The following is a 26527-nucleotide window of genomic DNA, read 5'->3' as shown; positions in this document are numbered from 1 at the left end:
CCTTGACCCCGCCCGGTCCAGCACAGAGAGCCATGAGTCACCTGCAGCAACCTCTGTGGACTAGCAGCAATTTTAACATGACGCTGCTGAAGCAAAAAAGCAGCACTCGTTTCGATTGGGTTGTTCCCTGTGTGAAGCAACTACACATACAACACCCACACAAGAGAGTTGCCAATCTCTAGGTGGGGCCTGGAGCTCTTCTATCACAACTGATCTACAGAGATCATTTTCTGGAGAAAATGGCTGCTCCAGTTTCAAATCTCCAGGCATTTACAAATTCAGGGTTGAGAATCTTGCCTTGAGATCAGCAGTCCATGGGGAAATTCCCTGTAAACTAACTGGTCATTCTGGCCTTGATACGTATGCATGTACGTGCACAATAGATGTATCTATGTATCTATTTATCCATGCATGTGTCCACAGATACACACAAACATGTATACTTTTACTGACTTCACCTATAAGCTGTTTTTCCCCGGAATCAAGGGGGATTACAAGACGGGGAAAGCTCAATCCGTAGAACACATCAGATAAATATCCATGCAGACCCGTCTTTGTAAATTAATGTGTGCTAACTTTAAGACCCTATAAGATTTTTTTTAAATTTTGGCCATTGTATGACACAGAGTGTTGGACTGGATGAGCCATTGGCCTGATCCAACATGGCTTCTCTTATGTTTTTATGTCTGGGGCAGTGATACTCTGTCTTCTTGATACTTGGGAGGGGACCACTATGGGAGTTCTGGCCATGCTGGTGGACCTCCTGAGGGCCCCTGTTTTTTGGCCCCTGTGTGAGTCTTGGACTGGATGAGCTGGGGCAGTGATGCTCTGTCTTCTTGGTGCTTTGGGGACAAGAGTAGGGGGGATTCTGGACTTCTGGCCCCACTGGTGGTCTTCCTGATGGCCCCTGGGCTTTGGCCACTGTGTGACAGAGTGTTGGATTGGATGGGCCATTGGCCTCAACCAACATGGCTTCTCTTATGTTCTTATCAAGGCCAGCAACACTGTTAGTTTGTCTGTGACAGCAGAAAAGAGCGTGAGTCTAGCAGCACCGTAACAAAATCTGTGGCCAGGGAGGAACTTTTGTGATTCACTATCCAAAGAGAGCAGCAACTCCCCAAACCTCTTTCCGTGCCACAAAAGTTGCCAAGGGGCTACTGGACTCTGGCGCGTTTTTGCCTTGGCCTTAGGGATCTCCATTCTTTCTAACGAAAGGACCTCACACCGTCCCCCCTCAAAAAAAAAATCTTGTCGGTCTCTAGGGGGTCTCTGACAGGACTGGAATCGCGCCTTCATGGGCGGTTCGACTTGTGAGGCGCGCCTTCCCGCCTTTTTTCCTTCGCGCCCCGCGCGCCGCCGCCTGAGGCGTTTTCCCGCCTCTTTCCCCGCCCCCCTCAGCAGGAGGCGTTGCTGACGTCAAGAGGGCGGGTCGGGGGCGTGGCGCGCCGCCGCCGCCGCCCCTCCTCCCTCCTCCTGCTCAGTCGTCTGGGCGGTGAGGTCAGAGCGGCGAAGGAGCCGAGAAGAGCGTCCGCGGCACTTCCGGTGGAGCGCCCAGGGCGGCGGGAGGGGCCGGAACAGCCTGAGCTCCCAGAGCCGGCGTCGGCTCGCTCGGGTCCGGCCCGCCTGCCCACCCCCGGCCCGCCATGGCGGTGGACGTGAAGCGGCTGGAGGGCCTGAGCCTGCAACAGCTGAACGAGCTGCTGGAGGACGAGGAGCAACTGCAGAGCATGGCCCGGGAGATGGAGGAGGTAGAGCCCTATTGGCAGGGGGGGGTTGGAGGAACAGCCTGAGGAGGGGGAGCCGGCGGGGGGAGGGTGAAGGAACAGCCCCGGGAGGGGGCAGCTCTTGTCCCTGTTGCCTAGGGAACCAGCTGTTGGGGAGCCTTTCAACCCCCCCCCCGAGATCCTTTGCTCTCCCTCTTGGCAGCTGCTGCTCTTTTAAGGCATTGTCATTCTTGCTAATGCAGAATTGGAAATAATTCATTTTTAAAAATGTTTTCAAGAACTGCATTTCTTGTCTCTTATGTGATATGGCAGCTCTCGGGGTCCTCGTGGTTGAGTTTTGCCCCTCTGGTGGTTGTGGATCCGGGGCAGGAGGGCGAGCGCAGCCGTGCTGGCGCCCCACGCGCTTTTAGACTCATTTGCTGGCCCTTTGTTTAAATGATAATTTTCTCCTCTTCCTACCTCAAAGTTAGTGCAATACTAGGAAATAATAGGATTTCTTTTCAGTGTTTAAAACATAACTTTCTCTCCCCCCCCCCCCATTCTGCGTTACTAGAGTGCCTAAACAATTACTGAAATAGGTTTATTTTTAATCTTGGATGTTGTGCAGGCTTCCTCCGGAGCAAACCGAGCCCTGTGTGTGTCATGTCGGGCTGTGTGGGTGGAGAAGGGGACCGAAAGTTAATTGGCCCCCACCCTCTCACCCACCCACCCTCTCTAAATATGTCCCTGCTTGTCTTTGTTGCCAGGGAAACATGCTAGAGAAATTAAGTTGGGAGGGACAGAACTAAAGAAAGGGCCCTTTCTTCTTTTGAGAAAGATCTCTTAAACCCAGGATCTGTCAATAGAGATTGAGATCACGGGGACCTTTGAGACCAACAAAGTTCTGTTCTGGGTGCAAGTGTTCGTTTGCATGCAACACTTCTTCAGATATCTATCGTTGTCTTACCCTTTATCTTACTTCCTGGAACGTTGGCAGGCTAAGCCTTTTCCTTTGTGGAACCCCCCCCCCCCTTCCTCCACAGTAAGGGCTCAACTATTAACCACTCTCTGCTGAACTCTTTAGGCCTCTACGGTTGATTGGGTCCCCGTTCACAGTGGATTTAGCTCAGCTTGGGTTCGTTTTTTATTTCCACCCCAGGGCAGGGTTATTAAGATTTATAGCGTCTGAAGAAGCAGGCACAAAAATTTGTGCTCTAATAAAACGTTCGCTTTTGAGGTGCTAGGCAACTCCTGTTTACTTTAGGATTTTTAGTGTCTGGGTGAATGTCTCTGTAGTTTAGGGCACAGCTCCTGTTTTCAGAACGGTCCTTTCATCTCAAGTGTGGACTTAATGCATACTTGGAAGGTGAGGAGGTTGCCGCCTGCTGAAGTGTCCCAGTTTTCCTGGAGGTGGAGTGGAAAGAATATTTCAGTTCAGACCTAGGAGCTTCATGTGTCATTTTGGGAATGAGAAGCAGAATATAGGAGGCTTCCCGTTCTGCTCCTTTCCCAAGCCCATGGAAGAAATTCGTTACAAGGTTAAATAAAAATGCATGGAGGCCTGTGCCCTTCCCATCACCTATTATTGCCAGTTAATTCGCTTTAATAACCTTTCAAGCCTTCAAATAAATGCTGCAGTCACCATCTCCCATCCTCTGACGCTCTGGTCAAAACTTTAAAAAATAGAAGGTGGAAGCAGTTGCTGGATTTGTATGTTCTTTCCCTGAAATAAGTAAGGCAGTGTTCATGATTCTGTGGCGTGGCAATGTTCTTGGCATAAGGGGCACTTCCCTAAAAGGAAGGACATCTGGTACCCTGATCCCACGAGGGTAGCTAGAATTCATTGTTCATTTTAGCTTTGCTTTGGTCGCAGATGTAAGTGTCTCTCTTCTTTCTCCCCCACCTTTTCCTAGGAACAAAAGCTGTTTCCTCACTTGGAGTTGATGTCTTATGCAATCCACAGCATTGCGCAGAAGTGTGTTCAGTGCTTGTTTATTTGGAACATGAAAATGTTAAGCAAATTTAGTTGTTCCACCGATTAAAAAATCTCTCCCTTTCCCTACTCCTTGGAGATATGCTTCTCCGTTTCCCCTCCCCTGCAATTTAACAAAATGTAAGTGGTGTTAATTAACCAAATCTACACCTTCCAGATTTGTGACTTCTCACTTTTACTTTGCATTGCCAGTATTTCCCCCCCCCCTCCCTTGTAGTTAGTTCTCAGGTGAAGAACATGTGACAGCCTTTCCCACCTACTCCTGAATTTTTTGGAAATTGTCAGTGTAGCAGCTGGTCTTAGAAAGGCTTTAGAAATCTTTGGAGCTTTGCTCTGGGCTCTTTTGTTGTCTGGAATTCATAGGGGGGGGGGGGGGGCTCTGGTTCCAATCCATCCTTGGTAACTGGCTGATATAAAACCTCGAAAGCCAGCCCATCATCGAGGGATGCCTAGGCTACAGGTCTGAAAAGCTGGAAAGTTCTTAGCAGATCATTGTACCAAGCTATAGAAATCCCCGCTGTAGCCAAGATTGTATCGAGCGTTCTGATAATGCTGTCCTTGTTTCCGAGGCAGTAGGGAAAGCTTTGCCATGGAATGAAACAAAGTTCTGTTCATAGTTTCCAGTTCATGCAGGGATGAAAGACCAAAGTGGCTGAAAGATGGGGCCTGCCCTTTTAAAACTTCTTTGTTCCTTTTATGGACAGAAATCTTAATTTAGTAGAGCTTGGTCCAGCCTTACCCGGATGTAACAAACATAATTCTTGTGACTCCACGGACAAGCTTGCGCATGCTTGGTGGCTGCTTTAAAAGGTTCTTCTTGTTTGCATATTGATAGTAAATATGGTTACATGCCTTGATATTAAAAAGCTGCAGAAGTCTTAAAAGGGAAATGCAAACAGAGTTGCACTTTCCAACTGTATTCCTTCCCAACACCTTGAGAGAGAGAGAGAGTTCTAGGAGGAAAAGCAGGTGACAGCTTTGAAGCAAGTGCTTTTCTCCAATAACACTTATTTTACTTTGACTGGTCACTTGCATTTCTAACCGCATGCATGTTTATGGAGAAATATGTCCCTGAGTTAAGTTGGACCTACTCCCAGGTGCGTGTACTTAGTTTTGCAACTCTGCATTCCACCCAATGCAGTATGCGTCTTATTTAATGCCTCCTTCTGGCCTCCTTGTTAAAGTAATTTTAATTAGGGATATCAGATTAATCAAGCAGGTTCCTTAAGGCTCTGCTGCTCTGTAATTTGGCGGTGGAGTCATACCTACCCTGGTTTTGACACAGGCATTGAAGGCGATCCATGAGCAGCACTGCCTTTTAAGTGGATATGCAAAGACGAGCAAAATACTTCAGATTCTTTGGCGGTGGCATTGAATTCTTTGTGTCAGTTCTGCTTAGGGGTAAACAGGTATTTCATATACCAGCAGCAGAGCCTTGAATTATGGTGAAGCACCTTAGCAATTACTAGCCCTTGTAACTATGTAGAGAGAGTGCAAATACACAGATGCTCAAAGAATAGCAGTTTATGTAACCTATTGCTGTGGTTAATGTTAGCTTCTGTGTAGAGCAGGGGTGGCCAAACGGGGGCTCTCCAGATGTCCCTGGACTACATATCCCATGAGCCCTTGCCAATTGACCATGCTGATCGGGGGCTTATGGGAATTGTAATCCATGGACGTATGGAGAGCCACAGTTTTGACCACCCCTGGTATAGAGGAATGTTTGGTCCCCCCCCCCCCCCCCGGCCATTTCTATAACGGTTAGTTGAGATAAGCTCTCTTGTGCTTAAGTGTCTGAAATTAGTCACATGCTATGTTACCTTTTGTATGTTGAAAGGGCGCAATGAAGCAGCTTTTCCTGGTCTCAGGGATCTTGGCTCTTTTTCATCTCCTGGTTGTTGAGCAAGTCTTTGCAGATACGTCCTTAGAGTAGCCCCTCATGGGGCTTTTTAACAAATTGTATGCGAGAGATGGGGGGAGGTCAGTAAATTATACTTCATGTATAACATATTTCTCGAGCCATACCTATGAAAATACATCTTGGTGTGGAGCCAGTTGAAAGATGAGGTAGTTTTTGGTGGCAATCCCACCCCAAGCAAAATAGTAACGTTCCTCCGTTCTTCCAAAAGTGACAAGCCATTTGGCAATCTCTTGCTTTCTTTTAAGCATATAGACCTGCCCTGCAACCTGTATCCTGCAACAAAGCTGTATCCCCATACTAGAACTCCATGCTAGCAATCGTTTGCTCTGCAAGATTAGAATTCTGTGGTGCCAAACCTGCACCCACCTAATCAGAAAAAAAGTCTCCCTTGATAGATTATGGAGCTTAGTAAATGGCGGTGACTTCGCAGCCCCTCTTGATTTCACAGTACTTTTGTCTACCTTTCACGGAAACATAGGTTTTTAACACTTGTTTCTTCATGATCCGTTAATATTTAGAGAAGAGCTTTCCTTAGATTAAATAGCTTGTGAAGTAGCAGAACGGGGTCTTTAAACTTGGCAGAACATCGTATGGTCTCCATGCATTGTTCTCTATCCAGACGAAACTTGCGTGCTTTTAAATTCCATTTCACCATCACAGGCTGGTTGAAGGATGTCTCCTTTTTGTGCCTTTCCCACCAGCAAAGGTACCAGAACTAGCTCTAACACAAGTTCTTAATGCAGTGCTCCTAAACAAGTGATTTGACTCCCTGGAAGCTCAGGGGATGGGAAGATGGCTTTTGTGGACGGTCTATGGTGTTCTCTTTCAGGGAAGGCAAGGAGGAAAGAAAAACCGAGCATGTTAAGTGGCCCAGATTCCCTGGCTTTAAACTACCGTTCTTAAACCCCGCTACAAATGTGGTCATGTTTTCCTAGCCAACATGAAATTAGGTTTTAAGGCTACTAATTAAACATGTCTATAACTACCTGTTGCATTTCTCTTCTCTTTTATTTACGTCAATTAGAAAATCTGGTTTCTAACAAGCAGAGTTTCTTTTCTGACGCCCTTGCATAACTGTACCATCCTACTATGCCAAAGTCTGTCCTGCAGCTCCCCAGGGCAGGCCTTAGGGTGACCGTGGGCTCCTATGGGCTGAGGATATTACATTGGGTCAGTCTTGGACTGACTCCGGTTTACCTCAGTGGTGCTGAAAAGGGAAGGAAGTGGCAAATGCAGGATGTCGATTCTAACTGTAGCTGGCTGTTCAGCACGCATGGCAGAACGGCGGGCGGTAGCAGGAAATGAACTGGGCAAAATAATAGAAACCACCTATATCAACAGATGTGGGTTTTTTTTCCATTGCAGGTCGGCTCTACCAGATAATAGTGTCATCTTGTGACGCCTTAAATTCTTGCAGATTTATCAAAGCTCATGAAAGGAAACCTCTGAATGGTTTTGCTAAAGGCAAAACCAGTTTTTTTCCCATATATGCTCCCTTTCTGTGTTTATCACCAGGTTTGATACATTTAACAAAGCCAGCTCTGGCCTCTGAAAGCTTATGCATTTTTGTCCGGCTCTCCTTCCAAGGAGCCAGTACATGGCACCCCCCTCCCCAGTTTAATCTGACAACTACCCTATAAATGTGTGTGTTTGTGTTACTCGATGACCCCATGACCTTCGCAATGGAAGATTTGAGCCCCAGACTTCAAGATCCTGGTCCCACACTTTGCTCGCTGCACCGGCTCTCAATGTCTGTTAATATGATATAATAACAATGTCTGTTAATATAATAATCTCTCTTTTTTCATTTTCTGTTAACTAACATTGCATCACTTGAGTTCATGCTGTCCAGCTCTGCAGCCTGTTGCTGTTCTACAAGCTTCTACTTGGTAGTTTCTGCATCGCTTAATGTGTCGTGTTTACATGCTTATGGCTTGTTTCATTGTTGTTCCCAATCTGTTTTCAGATTTCTGCTCGTTTCCAAATGTCTGCAGTCTAAGCCCTGCTGCATTGTTTATCGAATGTCCCAGGCTGTGGATCGTATTGACTTACACGGTGTAATCTGCCTTATATTATGTTTGGGGAGAATTTTGGCCTTAAGTAATCTGTTGCCAGAGAATTGTGGAGAAATAACCTCCAGTCTATAATTTATGCTACAGTAATGAAAGGTTGCTGCACCCCACACAACCAGATATCTTTCTGCTAGCTGGCAAACTGAAAAGTGCAGGAGGGGAACTGTTTGGCTCTCATAAGGACCGTGCACTCCAGTGCCTAAAATATGCTAATAAGCCTAGCCAGCAGAGCACAAAATATCTACCAGCCAACACCCCTCAGACAAGGGATTCCAAATGGTAGATAGTACCTTTTCCTGGGAAAGAACAGGAGCAAAAGATCCAACTCTCATGGGGTGGGAACAGAGAGGAGATAAATTATCTAAAGACAAGGGAGAAAGGAGGTGCTAATTCATTGGGACATCATGCATCAAGGAGTTCTGGATGCTCTGTATTCTTGGTGCTAGGGGGCAACAATGAGAGGGCTGCTGGAGTTGTGGCCCAGCTGGTGGACCTCTTGGTGGCCCCTGGGTTTTGTCCGCTCTGTGGCACAGAGTGTTGGACTGGGTGAACCATTGGTCTGATCTAACATGGCTTCTCTTATGTTCTCTGACACCTGGGCTCCATTTTGATGGCAGCCATTACCAAGCTAACAATGGGCAGGCAACCTGGAAGAAGTTTTAAGGTAATGACAGACTTCTAAGTGCTGTAAACTGCCTTCTCTGTAAATGACACTGCCCTGACCTGCATAATCCGATTTGAGAGTTAAGCTGGATCAGCCTTGGTTAATCTGTGGATGGGAGTCCCACCAAGGAGGTCCAGGATTGTTCCATGGAGATGGGCAATGGCGAATCAGCTCTGAACCTCTCATGCCTTGAAAGCCCTAAGGCAGGGGTGGCCAAACTGTGGCTCTCCAGAAGTCCATGGGCTACAATTCTCATGAGCCCCTGCTAACATGTGCAGACGGGGGTCCATGGGCTTCGTAGTCCATGGACGTCTGGTGAGCCACAGTTTGGCCACTCCTGTGCTATGGGGTCACTATACGTCGGCCACTACTTGATGGAACTTTCCTTCACCACCAGTTTGCGGCTGGGTAACACATGTTAAATATGTTTTGCTTTTCAAGTATATGTAACATTAAAAAAATTCCTCAAGGCAAAATGTTCCATTGAAGAGCATGCTTTGGCAAGCAGATCAAAATGTTAAGAACTGCAAACTCATTAGTTTTGTTATGTGGCATAATGAAATAACTTCCTTAGCTATTTATTTATTTACAAAATTCATATCCTGCCTTTCTACCCTCACAGGGCCACCAAGATGGCTAGCAAGTTTAAAACATTCATTATAAAATCACATTTTAAAAGCACTCCAACTCACATCATTAACACGAAAAAGAAATAGATGTATGTGTACAATACTGTGGACAGGGTAAGAATTATGTTAAAAGCCCAATCTTAATCCTTTACTTCAGGGGTAGTCAAACTGCGGCCCTCCAGATGTCCATGGACTACAATTCCCAGGAGCCCCCTGCCAGCATTTGCTGACAGGGGGCTCCTGGGAATTGTAGTCCATGAACATCTGGAGGGCCGCAGTTTGACTACCCCTGCTTTACTTCCTTAGACACAAAGTTTCCCCCCCACACACACACATTTCTGTTTATGATCGTGATGTTGAATTCATAACTTCTGCAAAGCACATTAAAAAACCCACATAAATGCTGACTTGTTTTATTGGGTTTGAATGTCTCTCATCAACACTTGATCTTCCAATGCTTTTATATCTTTTGCCACTTGTCCTGAGAGTCTTGGTCCCCATGACTGGACTTTCTCATTCGTACTAGAGATATCGCTGCCTAGCCTTTTGAAGTTGACTGAGATCCATGTGGATGGATGAATTACCCAGGTCAGGACCCAATATGTTAAGCAAAGGCATATACGTGCCTCACGGATGTGTCCAGTTAATTTTTATAGTTATTTTCAAGTGTGAAATGAAACTGAGGCTCTAGTACTCGGGCTGAAGAGGACTTCTAAAACTTAGTTATATTAAGCAGATGCTGTCTCGGTCAAATGCTAATAATGCTTCTGTGAATCCCCTATTTTTAAAATAATGGAAATGTTGACAGAATTCCTTGCTGTAGCATCTGCCAAAGCAAGTTTATAATTATGACTGGATTTGCAAGACTGTGGTGAGCAGCTGGGGCTAGTCTCATTTGGATATCACGTTTCAGAAGGTATATGTAGCCCTACTCTCAGCTGCTCTCCATAGACCGGCATTGTGTTCCACTCCTCAACTTGGCGAATTGTGCCTATGAATCACTATTTTGCAGATATCTGGTCATTTTGTGGTGGGAAGACTGTTATTTCACACCAGTTCGCCCCTTCTTCCCTCTCCCCTCCCTCCTTCCAATTCCCCTTCAAAACACAGGAGAAAGCGTGTGTTGGCGAAAGAGGGGGAAGGTCAGGGCTGTTCATAGCAGCTGTTAGCTATTTAATAGGGTCATTACTTTACCATGGTAATAGCCAGTCTCCCATCTTGTTCTAAACAGAATCCGGGGCTGCTATCTAAGCAAGTACAGATTTAAACACAAAAATCTTTGAATAAGTGTTTTTTTTTAAGGGAGAGGGGGAGAAGTCTGCATTCTTGATCTGTTTTTCCCCTCCTAACTACCGTATTGTTTTGTAAATCTGTACAGAGATTTTGAAGCAAACCGCTGTGGTTTGACCCACTGCCTGTCCCTTTAGAAGGGCTAAGTGTGGTGAGTGGCAGCGTCCCCAGTGAGGTTTTGCATTCTGGCTCTTATCCCTTTGTTCCATTCCCTTCTGTTACAGTCGAACACATAAACAATGGTTGGAAGATGCTTAAGTACATGTCTTACAAGGAACAGGGGCTGCTTTCAGGGTCTCTGCAGCTCAGAAGTTGTATGCCAAAGGATGTAACTTCCGAGTGTCCTGGCCAGCATCAGTCTGTTTTGGAACCCGCTCCAGCTTCCCCAATCCTTATCTGCTTTACACTTGGTTGGCAGTGGTCCAGAAACTTATGATGGGTTGGTGTTTGGTTCGATTGTGAACTTCCTTGTATTGGGCCCACTTCTGAGACCTAAAGCCCTGCCCTGTTTGTTCCACATCTCCCCAGAACTTATTGAATTGCCTGCTTTATTGGCGTTGGTGACCTGGGACTGCTTTTTGGTTCGCGATTTGTCTTAACGCCAGGCTGCTGCTTCTGATGGGCTGAATCTTTCCCTCTGGACCATGATGTGAATGTTATATAAATATAATTATCAAAGTTCTAGTATAAAATTAATGGAGCCACAAATGGGAGAAATGTTCCCCTTTCTAGTTGGAAAAAGGTTCAGAGAGGATTTGCTTAAATGACACTTTCTGGACTGGATTTTTATCCTTTTGTTTATTTCCACTGTACAGAGCAGTCTAGCCATTACTCCGTTAGCAAAGCAAGTAGGGTTATTTAACCCTTTGTTTGGGATATAGATTAGAAGAATTCGGCCTTAAATTCTGGGAGGGAGATGCATCTGGAATTGCAAAAAAGGAGAGGTATTTTTACCAATGTAGGTTAATAGAGAAATTCACATCTAAAAAGCACATTAAACAGTCTGTTTTTACTTATTCATGAGTTTTGGCTGTATTTCTCACCATAAACAGCCTCCGGGGAGGGCGGTATATAAATATAATAAATAAATAATTAAATATATTTATTCCGTGTTTATTCATATTTGTTCCTAATAGACTCATGTTACCTTTAATTATGGTTGAGCCTTGTTTGGTGTAGTGGTTAGGAATGCGGACTTCTAATCTGGCATGCCAGGTTCGATTCTGCGCTCCCCCACATGCAACCAGCTGGGTGACCTTGGGCTTGCCACGGCACTGATAAAGCTGTTCTGACCGAGCAGTGATATCAGCGCTCTCTCAGCCTCACCCACCCCACAGGGGGTCTGTTGTGGGGAGAGGAATGGGAAGGTGACTGTAAGCCGCTTTGAGCCTCCTTCGGGTAGGGAAAAGCGGCATATAAGAACCAACTCTTCTTCTTCTTCTTCTTCTTGTCAGTCTTCTCTAGTCTCAGACATGTGTTTGCAAAACAAGCAAGATCAGTCAGGACTATTACTGATGATCAAATTAACTTCCTTCAACTCCGATAACTGTGAAGTTTCTAAGAGGTTTCGGTTTGTGGTTGTTAAAATATTCGAAAACATAAAGAGGAGAAACGAAAGTGCGATTTCTTTCTCAAGAACTGAGAACTGCAGGGGAGAACAGTGGTGAATTCTTCTGATATGAGGCCCTAACTTTGTGGTCTGTCTCCACCCTCCTGCTTTTGATCTTGTATTGTAGACAGGTTTTCTGTGACCAAAGGTTACTGTGATACTAGCTCCTGAAGAAGGTGCTCAGGAGGTTGTAAAGCAGCCTTTTCTAATAACTGTGAATTTGTCCATGTACCATATATGTCTTCATAGTTGGTCTCATCTTTATAAAATTTCATTCAGTGCTTTCCTGGCTTAATGGCTAGAAAAATGAGTGAGCGTCACAGCTGAAATCTGACCCAGATGGTTGGCAGTCAAGATGTACCTTCTCCTAGGCTTCTCTTCCTATTTGCAGTAGGATCCTCTATGGTGGTGAAGATAATGTGCATATATAGAGGAACCAGAAAATTCTAGTTTGGGGAGGTCCCGAACTGAACTGGTCATTTGGGACATCTGTTTTTCCAGACATGACCAGGAGAGAGGAAGGGGATTGCCCGGGAAGGTTTAAACAGCTGCAAGCCATTTAAGATGCCCGTTTCACTCTCACTTGCTTCCAGGGGAGTGAGAAGCAAAATGGATGGTTCAAATGGCTGCAAGCCAGTTAAATCTAATGGGGAGGGGAGAAGCACTCCTCCGCTTTTAGGCTGAAATTACTACCAAACATATCAGCAATCTGTTTTGTTTCCCTCACTTTGAAGCACAGGAGGAGTGAAATGTACAGTTTATATGACTGGCAGCCATTTCACCAATTAATTTTGTTCCCCCTTTTTGAACGGGGGGGGGGAGGGACAGACAGTTTAAATGGCTCAGACTGCACAGATTGTGGGGAAGTTGCCTTTTTATTGCTCTAGAAATACCGTAATCCCTTTTAATGTAATTGAATTGGAAAACCTAGCAAATACTAACAGTTGCTCCCGTATTATGTGGAGATTGCCACTGGCAGGAGCATTTGGGCTTAGTTAATTTATGGCGTGGAACGTAATCTTGACCTGGGTTTTTGACTGCGCAGCACACGCTGCTAACCAGAAACAGAAATATTCATCTTAATGCGCTAAATTGTAAAAGGGGATTTGGTGGATTCATGCAGAAGAAATCTATTGGTGGCTCCTGGCCATGGTGACCGAGGGGCACGTCCCCATTCAGAGGCACAAAACCTCTGAATTCCAGAGGGAACATCAGGGAAGCCCTCGGTTTCTGTGACCTGTGTGAGACAGGAGGCTGGATTAGATGATCCACCAGAACTCATTTTACATTCTTACGCCTGTGCTCCCTAGGCAGCTGCTTTAAAAAGCCAAAACTACCTGCGGCACTGGAGGGGAGAGCTACATTGTTAGTAACCTTTGATAGCCCCATTCCCCATGAATTTATCTATCCAAAACGGCAGCCATGACCACATCCGCAAGGTCCACAGCAAGTTCGGCAGATGCTGTGTGTACTGGATATCCCACGCCTCTGCTTCAGCGGGTGTTCGTAGCTGGGTGATAGTCTGACGGGAGAAGAGAAAAATGAGTGTGTGCATGCTATGACCCGTCAGCATATTTTTCAAGATAGCATCTCAATGTGGCTTGTGACGATAATCACTCTTGAGCAGAGTATGGTGCTGTATTTTATTTATTTATTTATTTATTATATTTATATACTGCCCTCCCCGGAGACTGTTGGTCCCCCCCCCCCCGAAGAAAGAGTCAGGTCACCAGAGCGAGGCATGGGGGTGGGGGTGGGATCTCTGAGAACTCATTTCTGTCGTGTGCACTGCTAGAGGCATTGACTGAGCCACAGCTTCCTGATAGTTCTGCAGAGTGAGCCGAGCTACAGATGACGGGAGAACAGCTTGTGTCCGACCATCTGCGCGTGGAAGACACGTGGAGTTTTTCCTGCATTCCTCTCTGTGTCCGCAGCCCCTTCCATTTCCCACAGAGACCGTTCCCAGCATTCTGGAACTTGCACAGAGGAATAGCCGGTGCAAGTTGGGAGTCTGGAGTAAGGAAGGACAAAGTGATGAAATGACTCCCCGACCGTCCTAACTTCAGCCCCGAAACCCACACAGCCGTTCCCCCACCTGTCCCACCATCCCTGTTAATCTTCATTCTGGGAGTGGAGAAGAGCACAGGGAAACGCTACATCCCCTGTTTGGATGCTGGTCTACAGGCCAGCGTTCCCTTCAGTGGTTGTCCTACTTGGAGGTCCGATAATAGAAAGGATCTGTGTCTTCTCTTTATTTTTCCTTTTCATTCTCCCATCCATATTTCATATTTGTACTAACTAGACTGTGAGCCATTATCTTGATCCACAAGCTACCTGGGCGTGTTGGCAGAGAGACAGCGTATCATTGTAGTAAAGTGAATGAATGGTATTAAATGAAAAGGAGCCCAGCCCCTCGAGAGCCAGCAGAGAACAGTGTGGGCACTATGTTAACCTCCGATGGCTCTGAAGACCTCTTATCAGACTGGTGTAATGAAGGAAACAGGGCCTTGTTCTCCCTGTCCTCGTAGGGAAAACAGTAACATGCTGTTGACTATAATTGCATGATTGAGTTTAGCTTTTACGGTTCCTCCTCCTGATTGTTTTCTGGGCTTGAGAGTAATTCGTATACTTACAGGCTTACTGGGATAAAATGATTCTGGGCTGTACTGCTGTGTATCGTTTACTGTTTAGGATCCTGTTAAGTAATTTCTGCAATGCTTAATATCTCATCATCATCATCATCATCATCATTATTATTATTATTATTATTATTATTATTATTATTATTATTATTATTATATTTGTATGCCCCACTCTCAGCTCAGCTGGCTCATGCTAATACTTAGCCCCACCTTGTTCCACCCATTTTCTGAAAACATTTGGCGGGTGCCATAGCACCCACGGGCACCATGCTGGGGAACCCTGGTGTAGAAGATTGTTCTGTGAACTGCGGGGTTTGAACTTGGGTGTCCTCCGTTTTAGTTTGACCTTTAAGCCCTTGGCAGAACCCTCTCTTGGTAAAACTGCATGCAAAGATATTCAGTCATATTTGAAGTTCACGCCCGCGCACTGAGTTTCCTGTTTAATCTGAGGATAGTGATCTGAAGATCCCCTATAGAAAAGGTGACCAAACTCTGGCTCTCCAGATGTCCATGGATTACATGCTGGCAGGGGCTTATGGGAATTGTAGTCTGTGGACATCTGGGCGGGCACAGTTTGGCCACTCCTGCCCTATCTGAAGCTCTGTCCTGAGCCAGAGACTGGCCAGTGATGCTGTAGGAGCTTGGGAAATGCTTCAGACTATGGCATCTGCTTCTAAGTGGAAAAGATGGAAGTGCTCATGTAACTTTCTGCATTTTTCTTTCGCAGGCCCAGAATGTTCAGCTCAGCAAGGACATGACTCTTGCCAGCAACCGTAGCCTTGCTGAAGGCAACCTGCTGTACCAGCCAAAGCTGGATGCTCTGAAAACGGCATTGACACAGAAGTACCAGGAGCTGCATGTCCTTTTTGAAGCTTATCAGATAAAGAAAACCAAACTAGGTAATGCCACCATGGGATTGGCATCCTTTCCTGTCTCTTTCTCTCTGAAACATCCAGCAGTACTGTAAACTGTCAGCTATCGCACATCTAAGCGCTAAGTATATTCAGGGCACTGTTTCTAAAAATGCTGGCAGGCTGTTGAGGGTGAAAACCTCCACTGTGTATATTTGAGAAATGAAACGGATTCAAGCAGATGTGCTGTCCTGTCTTATCCCAGGAGATTGCCAAATTTTTCCCCATGAAGTTGGAAGAGCAGAATTCCATTGTCTAGCCTTTTAAACCGCCTTAGCTTGAATGGTCGTAAATTTTAGCATTTATATAGCGCTGTGGATGGATGTGGGTTGTAGTTCATCCTCATAATTCTTCCCATTGCTCCATAAGGGCTGAACTGCACATTCAGTTTTTAAAAGAGCTGGATTCCCTGCAGTCACACAATAGTTCCAGGCAGTGGCCTTTGAAAAATAAGGGAGGACTCGTAAGGGCTCAGAACACTGCTTGGGGCGGGGAGCAATTATTTCCCTGTTTCGCTGCTCCATGGGGAATAGTCTGTGCATGTGCAGCAGCAGAAACGACCGCCTCCCCCACAAGCACAAATAGTTTATACGCGGGGAAATGGCTCGGGGGAGAGGGCAGGATCCCTTCCTCCCTTTTTTAATGGCGTTCCCCACAGCTGCCACGTGGCTCTAGGGAATTTGGCCCAGCGTTAAGCAATGGCTGTGTGGTTTGTTCCTGAGGCAGGTCTGTGGTGGTATCCCTGTATCTTAAATGAGAGGCCGGACCCAGAGCATATTGGTTTGCCCGAGGCCACCTGGCAATTTCATGACCATTAATCTCTTTCTTAGTGTTGCACAGCAAACTAACTTGCTAGCAGTGCACTCAAACTGAGCCGTAACATTTCCAGTTTAAGATGGAAGGCCAAATGCACCTGAATCAAAGGGGCTTTCCACGTTAGCATGTCCAGGGCAGATGTGTCAGCTAATCATTGGTGGAATCGCACCCAGCCTGTTGCCATTTTGGCTGCTTGGTTCTGCAGCTCTGAAAGCCCCTCCAAACAAAACCAGCTGGGAGGGGCGTCGGTCGGGGCAAAAGGCAACAGGGAAAGAGAACTAGGTGGGTAGCATGGAGGGAGGGGCTGCTCTGGGATAGCTTAGTTGGGGGGGGGTCATTGATGGTTGCTTGGGGACTAGGGCAGTGAGGAAGGCCTGCTGTGTGGGTGTCCTCCTGTTGACCTCAGCTCAGTGCCTGACCAAAAAGATTGCAATTTGGAACGTTCATCTGATTTGCACTAGCAGTGTTTCTTTCAAAAGATGATTTATGTGATCTAAGGAGAAACTAGAGTAGCAGTGGCTTCGCGAATTGTACAGTCTATTTTTTAAATTTCTGTTACTCCTCTTGATAAATTAAAATCTTCCAGTTAAGTGAATACCAAAAGTTTTAGCTTAACTAATATTGCGCTTAGCTGCTGTGTCCTGATTTTTATTCTTCGGCTTTTGCTCCATTTTAGACAGACAATCTAGTAACGCTTCCCTGGAGACCCTCCTAGCTCTTCTCCAGACCGAAGGGGCAAAGATTGAAGAAGACACTGAGGTAAGAGGAAGAAGCCCACAGGATTCTCAGTGGAACAGGCTTCCTCGGGAGGTGGTGGGTTCTCCATCTCTGGAGATTTTCAAACGGAGGCTGGAGAGCCATCTGACAGAGAGGCTGATTCTGGGAAGGCTCAAGGGGGTGGCAGGTGACAGGGGGGGGGGAGCAATAGGGTTGTGAGTGTCCTGCATTTTGTGCGGGGTTGGACTAGATGACCCAGGAGGACCCTTCCAACTCTATGATTCCATGCACTGTAAAACCAGAGGAAAAGAGCAAGAGTCCAGTGACACCTTAAAGGCTAACACAATTTGTAGCAGGGGAGAAACTTCCATGAGTCCAAAGGGGTGAGCTCTCCCCTGCCACAAACGGTGTTAGTCATTAAGGCACTGCCAGACTCTGGCTCTTTTCTTCCGCTGCATCCTCTGCGAGTGCAAGAACAGGCCTCTGCCTGATGCCGGGCGAAACTGCTGCTCAGCGTGCAGAATGCTGGGGGGGGAGCAGACCCCATGTGATGTCGTGGTAAAGAGGGACCACCTGCGAGAGTCAGGTTCACATCCCTCACCTGCCGCAGAAGATTGCTGGGCAACCCTGGGCCAGTAACTCGCTCACAGTCTAGCCTACACTGCAGGGTTGTTTGGAGGGTCGGATTAAGTTTTTTTATTAAGTTAATTGAAGTTAAAAGCTGCCTTCTCGTTATTATGATTTATAAACAGGATGGTCTTAGAAAGGGAAAAGGTGATTCTTTTTAACTATTGTGGACAGACTTAAGGGCGTGGCCAATAAAGCCATGCTGTTGAAGGCCAGAAGGGACAAACCAGGTAGGGACAGCCGTGTTTGTGCCACCTTGAGCTCATCGGAGGGAGGGATGACCCAATCTTGGCTTCCCAAATAAAGCCACCCTGCCCTGGGTGATGCAGACGCGGCTTGTGCTGCTGCAGGCTTAGCTGGGAATGATCGACTTCCATGGGACCTTGCGGAGGGCAGCCCTTCCTTCCTCACTGCTCTTTCCATCTCTGTGGCAGAACATGGCTGAGAAGTTCCTGGACGGCCAAGTGCCGCTGGACACCTTCATCGACGAATACCAGAGCCAAAGGAAACTGGCTCACCTGCGGCGTGTGAAAATTGAAAAGCTTCAGGAGATGGTGCTGAAGGGGCCAAGACTCTCCCTGGTGGCACCGCCCCAGCCGAGAGCCACCGAGACCCCACCAGCGCCTCAGACTCTGGAAGCAAATACCCCTCCTTCAGTTATGCCTCGCCGGAATCCGCCGCCGCCCCCTCCGGCCTCCGTGGCCCCAGCAGGACGCTTTCCGACTCCATTCACAGCAGCAATGAATGCTGGACCCGCTGCCCCCTATCCGAGCGTGCCGTACCCTCCACTCCCCCCACGAACGGGAGTCCCTCCTACGAGTCAGATGCCACCCCCGGGATATCCGGTTTCGTTTGCATCACAGTTCCCACCAGCACTGCCCCAAAGACCCCCCCCTCGCCTCCCACCCAACCCTGGTTTTATCTTACAGTGAATGTGCCATCCGAACTGGCCTCCTACTTTATCGGTGCTTTTCTCCTTACTCTCCAATTCTGAAGAAGAGGCACTTACCGCCCCTCCCCCGTCTTTGCACATGATTTCAGAAGAAGTTTAGGGCCAACATTTCTGACCATGCTCGTCCTCTCAAAGAATCGGCATCTGCACAACTCTTGGTTGGGAGGGGGCTGGCTGACTGAATTTGGTCACTCTAGTGGAACTTTTCCATTATAAAGGGGGCCCTAAACGTTATTTCAGCCGAGTGCCTGCCTTTCCCCCCTGGGATCGTTTTTCCTGTCAGACTCCGAGCACAAGGAACTGCAGGCCACCAATTCCTCAAAGAGACCTCTCTTCTGATATGCAACACACCAGCCATTGCGGAAGTACTCTTGTCTGTGAAACTGCAGCGGAAAACCTTCCTTTGGAACAGGCAGTCAGCCTGGCCGTCTCTGTGCCTCGTTCTTGGGAGGCATTCTCTGAAATTATCATGTGCGTTGGAGTTCTGTTGGCAGCTGGTGGGGTGGGGAGGGGAGGGGGCTGATCTCTGCCAATGCCGATGTAACACCTGTGGTTTCAGGGAGGGGGTTTCCTGGACTGCTTTCTCAGGTGGTGAGAAATCAGCTTTCCTCTTAAACTTAACGACCTCCAGAAAGTCTCAGGATTTCCAAAACAGTGAATGCAAGATAACTTTTCCTACTTTTGAAGGGTGACTAAATTATACAATTAGTGCCATTTTGAGAACTCTCTGCCATCACCCCCCTCTGCCTCCTTCCCACCCTTCTGGTCTGCCCCATCTTTAACTTTAGTTGCTTGTGAGGTGGTGGCGGCAGAAGATCACCCTCCGTTTTCACCCTTTTAAAGGCAACTTCATTATTCCTTCTATTTCTTGAGACCAGCTGTCATTCCGAGCTGCCTCTCGGTTCCTTCTGAACCCATCCCTGCTTCACCATCACTCTGCCGCCTCCTGCAGTTGCCGAGAGCTGCTTTTTGAAAGCTCTCCATTCTTCCAAAATCAGTTAGTTTCCTAATACTAACGGCCAACGTCCTTTTCAACTTCATGTCGGTGGTTGCTCTTCTCTGTGTAGATTCTTATCAGATTTTTTTTTTTTTTGAAAAATTAGTTTTTGTTCTCACCCTGGCCCGATTTAAATCTGCTCTGGTTAAAGAACACAGAAGGTGACACTTCAAGGCCATTGGTCATCTGGACGTTTGGGCTGTTGCCGGTCAAAGCTCAGGGAAGGGAACTGGTGCAGCTGCATGAGGTCCCAACTGGGCAAGAGATTGGTGCTGGTGGAAGTGGAAAGGAAGTTGAAAGTTCAACCAGGCTTACTGAGTGCCAGATGGTTTGCGGCTACCTAAATGCAGAGTCTTGGGTGGGATCCCTAGTTGAGGCACGGACGCCCCCTTAATGATAGTAGGCAGCCTTGCTGTTAAAGCGTCCCCACAGGTGGACGAGGCTGGTCCTAGCAGCAGCACTTGATTGTGCAGAAGTGGTGGATATGCAACTTTTGCCAGTGTGACCAGATTGCTTCCTTTCACTTCATGCAGCCTCCCTGCAGCTAGGAGGGAGGGGTGTGAAATGGGCAGCCAGGCACGATCAGGTGTTAACAAGGGCTGTATTTCCCAAAGCTCACGAGAGCAAGAGTGTGAAGCAGCAGGGTCCGCGCATTAATTAGCAGCCTGCCTGATTGCTTTAGCAGGGAAGTTTCAAGTGAACCTCTCTTCCGCAGGATGCATTCTTTAATGTGCCATACAAACCACCTGGAGCTGCCAGGCTTGGCGTTGACGTGCTCGTAGCTGCGTTCCTCCCTACCACCCTCCTCCTCCTCCTGACCTGTTGCTGGCACATTTTCCCCCTTTGTGACGCAGAAGCAAAGCGACCTCTCAGCTTTGTGCAGCCACACTCCATTTGTATTGTGTTACCTGTGTATCTGTACTCCCTTTCTGAAATTGCAGGGGTGAAAAATGCAAACCACTTAAGCCTGTAGGCCCCTTTTTTTCTTGAAGCCATAATCTTTTGTGCTGGAGGAAAATCTGGAACTGTTCTCGCCATCCGTTGGACTTAATATATCATCGCTGAACTGCCGTTTCTCGGAGGCCAGTTGGGTTTCTTTTGGAACAGGATAGCCTCCTGCCTGGAGACGGGACTCTGACTCTAGCCTGCCGGGACCCGGAGCCTCGTGGTGTGTCCGATCTGTCTGTGGGAATGAATCTCCCCTGAAGCCTGTCAAGGAGGCTTACTGGTTCACGAAACCTGGGCTATTACTTCAAAACTTCCTGGATCTCTTTCCTTCCTTCCTATCCCAAACAAAGGTGCCCCTCTCTTTGCTCAGCACTGCGTATCCATCACAGCTCGACTCTGGCACGGTGAACTGTGAGTGGTTTTGTCCTTGTGATTTCCCTGTGCTGCTATTCCCGCTCTGAGCATAAAGCCCTTGGAGGTCACAGCCGGGGAGATGACTTTGCAAAGGATTCGGTTTCTACAGTGAACCGAGATGTTTGTCGTGGTGCTTTGAGAAGGATGCTTCTTGCTTGGCAGCTCCAAGATAGGGGGATGATCCCCATGTGTCACTCCTTCCTCCAGGAATGATCTTTGGCTGAATGAGTAAGATGACTTGGCACGAAGCACAGCCGCTGCGGGTCTGAGTTGCTTCTCGGCCCGGTATACCGACCTTTTCCAAAAGTTTTGCTCACGTGCATTTAGGGAGGGAAGGCTGCTTCTGAAAGCAGTCTCTCAACCAAGCGGCATTATGTGTTAAAGATTTTTAAACTTGTGCTGGAAACTCAGTAAATGGGGAGATGTGAATGGAGCTAATTTCAGTGCGAATCAGTTATGTATGTTATTCAGCATGACGAGTCTGCCCATCTCCTTTTTAGTTATTTTTTACTCTCCCACAGGGGTGGCCAAACTGGCTTTCCAGCTGTCCATGGACTACCACGAGTCCCAAGAGGGGCTCGTGGGAATTGTAGTCCATGGACAGCCGGAGAATCACAGTTTGGCCACCCCTGCTTTAGAGTTTCTGCCCTTTTCTGCTGTCCAGAATCCTTAACAGGGTTACCCATGATGTCTCCCTGCCTTTTTGACAGCACCTTTCCTTTCGCACAAGGAATGTAGTAGCCATCTTGTAATCTCTCTCCTCGTGTCTTATTTCTTTGCGAGGAATTCCCCGTCAGAAACCCCCAACAGCTTCTGAGTCGAGTGTTGTTGAAATGGAAGGAGAAAGACCACTTGCTTGGGCCTGGCGTGGTGCAGCGCCGGCATCCAAATATTCAGGAACGGGATTCTCTCAGGGCTTCTCTAAAGAACGCAAGGAATGGCTGTCCAGGGAGGCTGGCTGGGGGTGGGCGAAGCGACTTGGAGAAGCTACGATTTCGTGTTTTCAGCCACTCAGGTTTGTCGGGACGACATGGCCTTAGTCTGTACAACCGGAGACACTTTCCTACGTCGGCCAGCCGTCCGTATCCTGGGTTGTAAGACGGCATTATTGTGAGGGGCTCACTTGAGAACTTTGTGCTATGTATTTGTATACTTTTGGGAAACACTGCGGGGCTGACACTGCCCCACCGTTTCTTATCAGGAAATAGTCCAAAAATATTTTTCTGCTGATTTTTAAAAAATGCTTTTAAAGAAAAAAAGATAACTAAACATTTTGCAATAGCTGAACCATTCAGGGACGATAACCACGTGATATACAGCAATTTTTTTTCTGTCCAGAGGCAATGCATTGTGGGGGGTGGGGGAGAGGTGGCAGGAGCGTGCCTTAGGATCGCTGCTTGTGACTAGGTGTGGGGGGGGGCAGCGGCGTGTCTCGACTCAGAGCTATGCTTTCCTGTTCTGTGAGCTCCTTTGGGTGTCAGAGCACCTGGGCAGAGACTGAAGGCAGCGTCCGCTGTTAGCATTGAGGAATTGGACCCATGGTCACCATTAAGATTGTGTGTTTACAGACATGGAAATGTGCATGTATTTGGGATGAGGAAATCTTTATCTGCCTCTTGACGCCCTTCGCGTTTAGAAGAAAGAAACCCCAATGTACATGGTGCACCTTTAGGTGTAAGTAGGGAGGCTGCTGGACTAAGGTAGATGATTCACTACAAGTGGGAAGTTGGACTTGCAAGTCCAGATGTGAAGCTACTGATGCTTTGAAAACACAGCAAGACAGCCTGTGGGAGAGAGCAAGGCTACCCCGGTTGCTGTTTGCTCTATGCAGTTTTAGAAAAGAGAGTGGAGTCCTGATCTGGTCTTTTAACCTGCAGGCATCAAGGGTGATTTACGATAAGATAAAGTCACAGGTAAGGTTAGGACAGTGTGGAGGGGTGCACATGCAGGGGGGGAAGGGATCAACAAAACCATCACGGAGCTCGGGTAAACTGACGATAGAGGATAGACCGGTTTTCATGTCCCGTTTGGGTCGTTCCTCTTTTTTGGCTGATCTTTATATGGAACTTTGCAAGTATGTGTTTGTATTCCGTATATCTGTAATGTACAGCTAGTGGTGGTTAAAATTAGGTTTTTTTTTTTATCTCTTGCAATGAAGGAAGCCATGGGCCCTTAGTTGGGTTTTCTGAGGGGGAAGAAGTAGCCCCTTTTCTATACAGCTGTCTTAATTGTTTGGGATTGCACAGTATGTTAGCTTGCCATTACCCCCTAATCAGTAGTGTCTTGACTTGTACATACTGTGGATGAAGTGAATGAAGTTTGCCAGTTTATAGCTTCAGGCATTCAGGGCAAGTGGCAGATGCCCATGAAGGCTTCTCACACACACCTCTCTTTTTTACGACTTGGGGGGACTGGTTAAGCTTTGCAGGAGGATGAGTGGGTGGGACAGAGATGGATCCTCTTGTTTAGGGCGAGAGGGGTGATAGTTCTGAGTAGAGAGTTGGCTAGTTCTCTGGGGCATTCCACCCAAGTACTCCTGCTGCCCTCAGCTGGTTTTTCCTTGCCAGTTCCAGATGTGTTAATAATCTGCGTTTCTTCAGTAGATCCTCCACTGCAGATCCCAAGCACAGAGAAACTACTTCAAGGAGGCCTGCGGCAGAATGTCGTGTGTGGGTGCATGGGTGTCAGGAAAGATTTCCGCTTTCTTTGTGCTGCATAACTGACGGGAATGTGGTTGACCATCCTCAAGGCCAAGGCTGCTCACTTGTCTTGTAGAATTGGCTGTTTAAAATTTGCAGTGATTATGGAATAAAATCCTAGATTTTGTACACTTGGTTGCTGCTTAGGTGTTTATTTTTATGCACAGAGACTGTGTCTCAAGCGAGAGAAGCTTATGCTTGTAATCGTGTGGGTCCATGAGGTGCTACTCAACTCTGGCCGAGTGCTATTCAAAATGCAAAAAGACAGAGGGGCGTTTTATTTTTCCCCCCTTAACCAACCCCTCCCTCTTTCCTCTGCCCATTTTGTTGCTTAAACAGGTGTGATGGAGAATCAGAGCTGGGCATGTAATTTCAAATTCTGACAAGGCTGGGCCTCTGGGCCTTTACTAGACAGTGAGTATAACTCAGAGTCTAGGCGGTTGATTAAGAGAGCCCATAAGTTATAGTGCTGTCTTGGGCCTAAACTGGTATCCCAGTCTGCAGGATGGGACCCAAAGGAGTCATGGGCCAGCCCTCCCTAACAGCTGCCCCTGCTCTTTCCATCTTCTTTGGTATCTTGGAAACTAAGCTCTGATCGTGGGCGCCAAGGTCACAGTTGCTGGGGCACCCATAAAACTTGGGCCAGCCCTGGAGGGGTCACCATAGCAAGTAGAGTGGGTCACAGCATGAGAAGGGAAGAAAAACAATATTGGGGCCTGGAATGATTCCATGCCAGGGACAAAACAGTGCAGCAGAAAGACAAGTGTGAGGTAACTAGTCCATTTTAATAAGCTACATGGGTCTGTTACAACTTAGGAATGGGAACTGACCACAAGACTCCAAAACCTTTTCCCTGTCCCATTATGTTGTGAGTTCTCTTCCCACCATCCCAGTCTACGCATATTGCTACAAATATATTTAACTGCTCTGGCAAGCCAGCTTCTATACCCCAAAATTCAGGTTTAAACATTTAAAACAGTGTTGCTTTTTTTCCTGGAAGTCGACGACTCCCAATTCCAGTGCGGCCACCTTATTCTGCTTCTTTCTTTCTCTCTCTCTATATATATATATCAAATTTCTTTAAAACTTATAAAACTGACAAACGGAAAGATCATCTCTTCCCCTTTGGAAAGTCTCCTTTTAGCTTGCAGCACAAACACTACAAAATAACTTTGCCAACTAAAAAAAAAATTCACATTTCTTTAAAAATCTTTGTACTACAGTAATAGGTACACCGACATTGACTCCAAAAAAATTTCCTATTGCTTATAAATAATAGAACTGATATAAAGGCAAGGCCCTCACCTGCCCCTCCCATTCAGAAGCCCTCTGCTCAAACTGGCAGCCCAACACCACCGTATGAGCGATATCCTCAGTCTGATTAGTCAGCAGTACGTGAGCAGGGGGTCCCTTGGCGTCTCACTCCGGCAGAGGACAGAGAAATCTCAGCATAAAGGCAATGCCAGACAGAAGGCAGCTTGAGGGTTAACCCAGTCAGTGTCTGTCTAAAACACAGACATGTAATGGCTTTGGAATGTCTACAGGGCAGGGGGAGCTTTCCTGAGTGTGCTCACCCTTCAAGAGGCAAACCGGTGCCTGAGAAGTCTTTGCCCTCCACCAGAAATCTATTAAGGTCCCATGAGCTGCACAAAGGACACAGTCCCTGAATCCCCCGGGCCAGCAGGAAGGATCAAGGTGGTTGGAAGATGACTCCTACAACACTCCTCATCGTCTTGCCGCTGTCCTCCTTCCGGGCACAAGGGAGCATTGCCCCCCCTTAGAAGTTGACAAGCTGGGCCTGGTACACACCGTCATCCTCTCGCGGCTAGAAAAAAGATAGGCCTGAAGGAGTCTCAAAACAGCTGACCATTTGCCCTCCTTTCCTCTTCCCACAACAGGCAGCCTGTGAGGGAGGTGCAGCTGAGACAACTCTGAAAACCACTCTGTGAGAACAGCTCTAACAGGACTCTGACTGGCCCAGGGTCACCTTGCTGGCTGCATGTGGAGGAGGAGCGGCGAATGAAGCCAGGCTCTTAGGGGCCGCCTCTCTCAACCAAGACACCACCCCCTTTTGTTGATGAAATAAATATGAATGGATACCCCAAAAGTTCTCCAGGATATTCACCCCCTGATACCACCAGCCAGGGAATAATACCAAGGCCCAATTCCCACAACTCCGCTGCCCCTAAGCAGCTGCTCCCTGCTCAGAATGGATCTTTTGGGCACGTGGGTTGCCTGAATGCCTGCTGGTGCTGGGATAAGCCGTTCAGGTGGACCTTTCTGCCCTGCTGGAGGGCCTCGGCCATCAAAAAAGAGTGAGCCTTGCTCACTGGGGCAGGGTGGACAGCGTACCTGGGCGTCTTGCCTGGAGTGGGCAGGTTTCTGGGCTACAGGTGGCTTTTTGAAGCTACCCGGTTTGCGGGCCACGGCAGGCTTCCCTGCGTCGGCGTTCTCCTCGCAGAGGCCGGCCAGGGCGTAGTGCTGCCGCCTGAGTTCCCCGAGGCGAAGTCGCTCGTTCTCCAGAGTCTTTTCCAGCTCCAGCACCTTCACCTGCAAAGGACAATCGTGGCCGGTCAGCTACCAGGGAGGGCGTGGGGCACGCGGGCCAAGAAACAGGCAAAGGGCCCTGGGGAAGCGGCAGGGGGCAGCTTGCTGTATTCATGGTCAAGCCTGGGTGGAGCACCTTCAAGGCTCACCAGGTTTCATTCAAGCTAAAAGAGTTGGTGTGCATGCACATTGCCTCAGGCACAGTGAAAGGCGAGTGGCCAAGCTTATATATGGCTCATCCTCTTCCTCAGACTGTCTCAACTTTGCCCTGAGACATGCCTCTGTCTTCAAGAAGCCCCAGAAGTGGCGCAATTGTGCAGAAGCACAGCTGTGCACACGCCCACCCAGGGCCCCTCCCCACCCCTCCAGGCCCTTC

The 26527-nt window shown here is 47.6% G+C and overlaps 2 protein-coding genes across 4 annotated transcripts in view; one reads left to right on the top strand and one right to left on the bottom strand.

The window, feature by feature from the left end:
• Positions 1 to 1476: 1476 nt before the first annotated feature.
• VPS37B (VPS37B subunit of ESCRT-I) lies at positions 1477 to 23735 on the top strand. The gene is made up of 4 exons (XM_077308512.1): positions 1477 to 1748; positions 15251 to 15422; positions 16927 to 17009; positions 18029 to 23735. Exons 1-4 carry the CDS (start codon positions 1644 to 1646, stop codon positions 18524 to 18526), a joined length of 858 nt encoding a protein of 285 aa, XP_077164627.1. The 5' UTR covers positions 1477 to 1643; the 3' UTR covers positions 18527 to 23735.
• Positions 23736 to 24370: 635 nt separating this feature from the next.
• HIP1R (huntingtin interacting protein 1 related) overlaps positions 24371 to 26527 on the bottom strand; it is a 44052-nt gene continuing 41895 nt past the window's right edge. For all 3 annotated transcript variants that reach the window (XM_077308502.1, XM_077308500.1, XM_077308503.1), the window contains exons 31-32: positions 25957 to 26154; positions 24371 to 25429 (exon numbers count right to left, since the gene is read on the bottom strand). In XM_077308502.1, coding sequence (XP_077164617.1) covers positions 25382 to 25429; positions 25957 to 26154 — 246 coding nt within the window. In that variant the 3' untranslated portion in view covers positions 24371 to 25381. The remainder of the gene's footprint in view (positions 25430 to 25956; positions 26155 to 26527) is intronic.

The sequence above is a fragment of the Paroedura picta genome, chromosome 13 (genome assembly GCF_049243985.1).
Source record: "Paroedura picta isolate Pp20150507F chromosome 13, Ppicta_v3.0, whole genome shotgun sequence".
In the NCBI taxonomy this organism is placed as follows: domain Eukaryota; kingdom Metazoa; phylum Chordata; class Lepidosauria; order Squamata; family Gekkonidae; genus Paroedura; species Paroedura picta.
This window is presented reverse-complemented; position numbering and strand designations above follow the sequence as displayed.

Bases quoted from the DNA above. Each gene is read 5' to 3' on its own strand.
- VPS37B (XM_077308512.1), top strand. From the start codon at position 1,644: ATGGCGGTGGACGTGAAGCGGCTGGAGGGCCTGAGCCTGCAACAGCTG. The intron at 1,749-15,250 runs GTAGAGCCCTAT...TTTCTTTCGCAG, and splicing joins TGGCCCGGGAGATGGAGGAG to GCCCAGAATGTTCAGCTCAG. The intron at 15,423-16,926 runs GTAATGCCACCA...GCTCCATTTTAG, and splicing joins GATAAAGAAAACCAAACTAG to ACAGACAATCTAGTAACGCT.